General features: G+C 48.7%; 1 protein-coding gene across 5 annotated transcripts in view; it reads right to left on the bottom strand.

Annotated features, from left to right (window-relative positions):
• Positions 1-784: 784 nt before the first annotated feature.
• LOC103268813 (neurocalcin-delta) overlaps positions 785-5194 on the bottom strand; it is a 334704-nt gene continuing 330294 nt past the window's right edge. For 4 of the 5 annotated variants that reach the window (XM_008066404.2, XM_008066406.2, XM_008066405.2 and 1 more), the window contains one exon: positions 2781-3653. In XM_008066404.2, the coding sequence (XP_008064595.1) occupies positions 3556-3653 (98 nt within the window). In that variant the 3' untranslated portion in view covers positions 2781-3555. Of the gene's footprint in view, positions 3654-5194 lie in introns of all 5 variants that reach the window. The other variant, XM_008066403.2, reaches the window with a different exon arrangement.

The following is a 5194-nucleotide window of genomic DNA, read 5'->3' as shown; positions in this document are numbered from 1 at the left end:
TCTCACTATGTTGCCCAGGCTGGTCTCGAGGTGATTCAAGCAATCCTCCCACCTCAGCCTCCCAAAGTGTTGGATTACAAACATGAGCCACTATGCCTGGCTTACCTTCTCATCATTGGACCTGAGGTTATTTGTGCTGAGTACTCATGGGTATCTAGGCCATTGCTGGGCCACAGGGACAATGTGTGCAGCAGAAAAAGACGACTTCCAGGCCAACTCAACTCCCACACACGGGCTAGCTGGCCCAAGAGGCACCTACTATCGCTGACACTCAAGTTAGCAAGTTAGCAGCCCCTGTGCCCAGCATCAGTGGCCTCTGCTGGGGGCAGAGCCAATGACAGCCACGAAAAGCAAACATCTTTATCTGAATCGGCTTTGAGAGTGTAGGCTCTGCATCGTGTCATCTTTTTCACCGAAAACTTCTCAGGGTGAGAGGGGAGAAAAAGTTATTAATTTCCTTAAGCTACCCAGATCCCACCAAAGAAGAGGTTGTCTTCATTTCTCCTTCATTGTGCCCAATATTTGGATTCCAGTTTGGAGAAGGAGAGGAGGTGGGAAAAAAGTGAAGACCGTGACTGGGGAATGAGGCAGTCCATACGTGGGAAGGTTTTGGGTACGTATTTGGACTCTGTAGCCTATCCCACCTCCCCACTCACAAACCCTGTCTGTCTTTCGGACAGAAGCTACCCAGGAGGAGGCCAATATGAAAACCTGGAGCCTCACTAAGGCACAGATTCAGCTGGGGCAGCAGTTGAGGCATGAAATCTCATGTTCCAGACAAACATATTAAACAATAAACATGCTTTAATGCCAGGCAAGAATTATACAAAATTGACTGGTATAGGGGTCATTCAATAGGACATGATTTATAAATATATATGTGTTATCCAATCCACTTGTGGGCAGACTGATGGGACGGGATACATCCCAGCACTCCTTCCCACCCTAAACGAGGTATGAACAGTCAAGCACTCTGCGGAACCCTTCAGGTTATAAGCCACTTTTTTCTAGTCCCTTGACCATCACAGGCTAGCTTTACCTGGGACAGAGCAGACCATTTTCAGAGATCCCTGAACACAGCAATGACAATGAGCAGCCCAACACAGGAGTGACATAAGCCTGCAGGCATTTGTTCAGTCCTCTGGGTGCTGTGGAGTCCCTTGGCCAAACTTGAGTGCACTGGATTAGACACATAAAGGCCTTCTCAGGAAAGAGGAGAAGGAGAAAAATAACCCTCGAGAAAGTTCAGACAGGGTCAGTGGCAGGCCAGGACAAGGACAATTTCCATACATTCTGGAAGCGTCGGTGTTTGTTAGTCTGCGTCTGGCTCTGTTTTCTTTCCTGGACAGCTGGAGACCTTCTCTGTTCCCCATCTAGGTTCTAGGGAAGGAGTGGGTCTGGCTCAACAAGATATCATGACCAAGGCAGGTGTCTCCAAACATGAACTGATTTCATCCTTCAAAGCAGAATTACCGGGAAGAATTAGGTCTTCCATCCAGGGCAAGAAGAAGTGGGTTGCAATTCCTGATCACTACCAACAGTGCATGTGGGGTCTCCCCACTCAACCTGTACTCTGCATCTTAGGTCAAGTCCCTGTTTTTCAAAAGCATATTTTTACCACTTGGCCATGGAGGAATTTGGCAAGTCTCGGTAGAGAACCACTATAAGGAACTGAAGAAGATTAACACTATTTTAGAGAGTCTGGTTCTCACAATTTCACTCTACAAATTTGGTTCATTTTGGTCCACTATACAAATATGGGATTTTTGCTACCAGGAAAAGGAAGCTAGAGGTTAGGGTGGGCTCAGCAACATTTCCCTCACGGTTATGATGTTTATCTTTCTGCGGCTCCTATTCTCTGGGAAGTGGCTTGGCAGCAGATAGACCCACTGGGGACCTCTCGGCCTTTTCTTGGGGCTGGTTCCCCATCCACGCCCTTGAGTGCTTGAGCCTCCTTGTGTCAACTGCTTGTGAATATATAACTTGCCTGTGACCAGCAATTTTTAATCCTAGCCTTCAATTCAAATCAGTGTGGATGAGGTCACCGGACTGAACAGCAACTCAAATACGGGTTGTCACTTCCGGAAGCAGAAATCTGCACTCAGAGAACACAGTGATGGAACATACGTTTGGATTCTCCATAGTGGGCCTTGGAAACCAGACGCATGTGCCTGTGTCTTCTTTACGATGTGTTAGCTGACTGCCCCAATCTCTGGCTCTTTGTAGGGCCTGTCTGGAGGTATGGAAAAGTGAATAATCCAGATATGGCTTCCTAACCACACACATGGATTAAACCACTGGGAAGTCCCAAGAATCTAGCCTATATTTTTGAGTCTGCAGAATATGGATCTGCTCAGGAAAGTACCACACCTCCAATTAATGCTAGCAATGGGTTGCTGGGCCAGGCGGGCAAACCATTCACCTAATCCCTCTTATAAATGTCAACCTTCCCCATGCTCCAACTGATATGTCCTGCTCACACCTGTTCTAGCTATATCTGCTCTCCAGGTACTGGGACTCTGGAAAAGCACTTAAAATTAAGGTTAGGCCCTAGTCATGGTTACTTTGTACTTTTATGGAGTATATAAAATATACTTGTTGATTGGTACATTTGTGCAAAGACAGATATGACTTTAAAACAAGACACAGACATTCATTATTGTTGACTTCACAATAAGCTACTAAAAACAGTCTTCTGGAATAAGATTGTATTAGTGCTCACTAAACATGCATTTCATTTTAAACAAGGCAAAACACTTAATTTGGTCTGCAATACCCAATATTTTATATACAGTAGTCTTCTTCTTCTTCTTCTTTTTAAATCACATCAGGCAACAAGATGGGTCTGGTTTTGGAATTTGTCACCATTTGTGCTTAATTTCCAAAGACACTCACATTAGCTCAACTAGTGTAAACCTGTGAAAAAAATAGCTGAGCCGTCTTTTTCCTCTATTCATTTGCCTTGAAATGTTCACAGCTTAGAAACTACAGCCTGCTGGGGAAGAAGGCAGAGTGGGCCCCCCGGGGGAAGTGTCCCAGCTCTCTTGAATAGCCACACCCCAGAGGGTAACTTGTTCTTGGGGATCCAGCACTTGATGCCATCCATCAACCCTTGGGCATGTGTGACAACAGACCTAGGTGGGGGTTTTGTCTTTCAAACAAAAGCCCCCCAAACTTGCAGTGGAACCACTGGGCTGGGCGGGTTTCCCTTCTCCTGCCTCCCCGAGTCTTAGGTTTTAGTTCAGAGACATTCGAATCAAAAGAAAAATAATAATAGTCACGATTAAAAATCGTCAAACAACGAACACTACAGAGTCTGTCCATGCTCTCCATAAGCACACGGTGGGGGGGGGGGCACGAAGAGGGGCTCTGGGCATTCCCACGAAGCGTCCACGACAAAAGTAGCTGAAGGCGTCACGGAGGAAGGCGCATCTGACCGCACAGGGGACAGCATCACCATCAATATTGTTTGGCAAAAAAAAACAAAAACGGTTAAAAAGAAGAACCGAAAGGGAACACAAGCAGCTCTACGAGTTGATGGGTGGAGTGCTGGGCTCAGAACTGGCCGGCGCTGCTGGGGTCGCACTGCAGGAGGCGCACTATGGACGGGTCGCTTTTGGCCCCTCGGATGAACTCTTCCAGGGAGAGTTTTCCTAGGAAGCAAGAGGACAGGTGAGTGGCAGCTGGTGGCAGCAGCATGAGCTGACACCCCTCCCACTGCGTGTTGGTGGCATCAACTGCTCCCCTTCCATCCCTAGCCTCACCGCTGCTGTGACATTCAGCACTCACCTGTCTCGTGGAAGAGCCCAGGTGACTGTCTTTCCAATGTAAGGCCCATGAGGCAGGACTCTGGTCTGCCAGCACTGGTGCATTTCATGCAGCAACCAGTCAAACGCTGTTCTTCCTGAGGGCCCTCTGTGCACCTGTCCTGGGCACCAGGGAGAGGGTGGCGCATGATCCTGACTTGGCCAGTCCCTGCCCTTGGGGCTTTTCTGATTCCAGGCAGCCTGGAGGCGCTCAACTCAGTATTTGTAAAATAAGTGGCCCTAGTGCCTTTTTGACAATGAGCCGGGCCCTGGCAGCACCAAGGCCATGACCATGATGTTCCTGGGAGCTTTCTGGGCCCCTTCAGGTCACTCTGGTGTTCTTGGGTTTGCTGTAAGAGCCCCTCACATCTGTAGGGAGTAGCCCTGGACCAAAGCCTTTGTTCTTTCAGACACCAGTAAGGGCAGTCACACCTCCACCTGAGGTCAGGAGGATAAAGAGGCATGTGTGTGATGCAGAGGATAACTTGCTGGTTTCCTCCTCACAGTTAGGGCACTTTCTTCCTACTCTGATGGGCTGGAGGAGGGAGACTCAGCCGCCCAGGGTCCCACTACTACCATGGTGGCCCTGTCTTCCTGCATAAGTTGGAACATGAACTGAATTCTCTTACAGGAAGTGCCTTCTGTCACTTGTTGTGGGGAGGAAGAGGGGTGGGAGTAGGAGCTGGAGGGCTGCAAGGCTTTACCCCATTCCTGGTGCTACTGGAAGGGCCCTTCCCCTTTGCCTGTCCTGCCCTTGGGAGTGAAGTGGCTCACTTGATTGGTAAATTTGGGAGACATTATTGGGCATGTGGCTCAGCTGTGCCCTCCTTCTTTCTCTTGGAAGGAGCTTCCCTAGAAAGGACTTATTTCTTTCTGTTCTTCCAGGAGAGGCAGTAGGCCTGCCCTGTTCTGCATGCTTGTGGGTTTTCTTTGCATGTCCCTGGACTCTCACACTAAGCTACATCCTCCAGAGTGGCTCTGTCTTTTGGCCTCAATTATTGCTCTTTTATTTCTCAACTTATTTCAGTCCCAGATAGGAGGAGGGCTCCCCCAGTAGAGACACTGTCAACATGCCTGCCCCTCAGCCAAAATCCCCTCCCTCCAGAACCTAGTTCTTGTCTAACCAAATCCATGGAGAAAGGTGGAGACTTATTTATTAATTTATGTTTTTTGTTTTTTTTTTGAGTTGGAGTCTCACTCTGTCGCCCAGACTGGAGTGCAGTGGCCGCTCCCGGCCACCGCAGCCTCGACCTGCTGGGCTCAGGTGATCCTTCTGCCTCAGCCTTCCAAGTAGCCGGAACTACAGGCTTGTGCTACCATGCCCGGCTAATTTTTTGATTTATTGTAGAGATGAGGTCTCGCCAAGTTGCCCAGGTAGGTCTCGAACC

Source organism: Carlito syrichta, unplaced genomic scaffold (assembly GCF_000164805.1).
Source record: "Carlito syrichta isolate Samal-C Ts95f unplaced genomic scaffold, Tarsius_syrichta-2.0.1 Scaffold308917, whole genome shotgun sequence".
NCBI classification, from domain to species: Eukaryota; Metazoa; Chordata; class Mammalia; order Primates; family Tarsiidae; genus Carlito; species Carlito syrichta.
The sequence above is the reverse complement of the archived record's forward strand: the minus strand, read 5'-3'. Positions and strand labels throughout refer to the sequence as shown.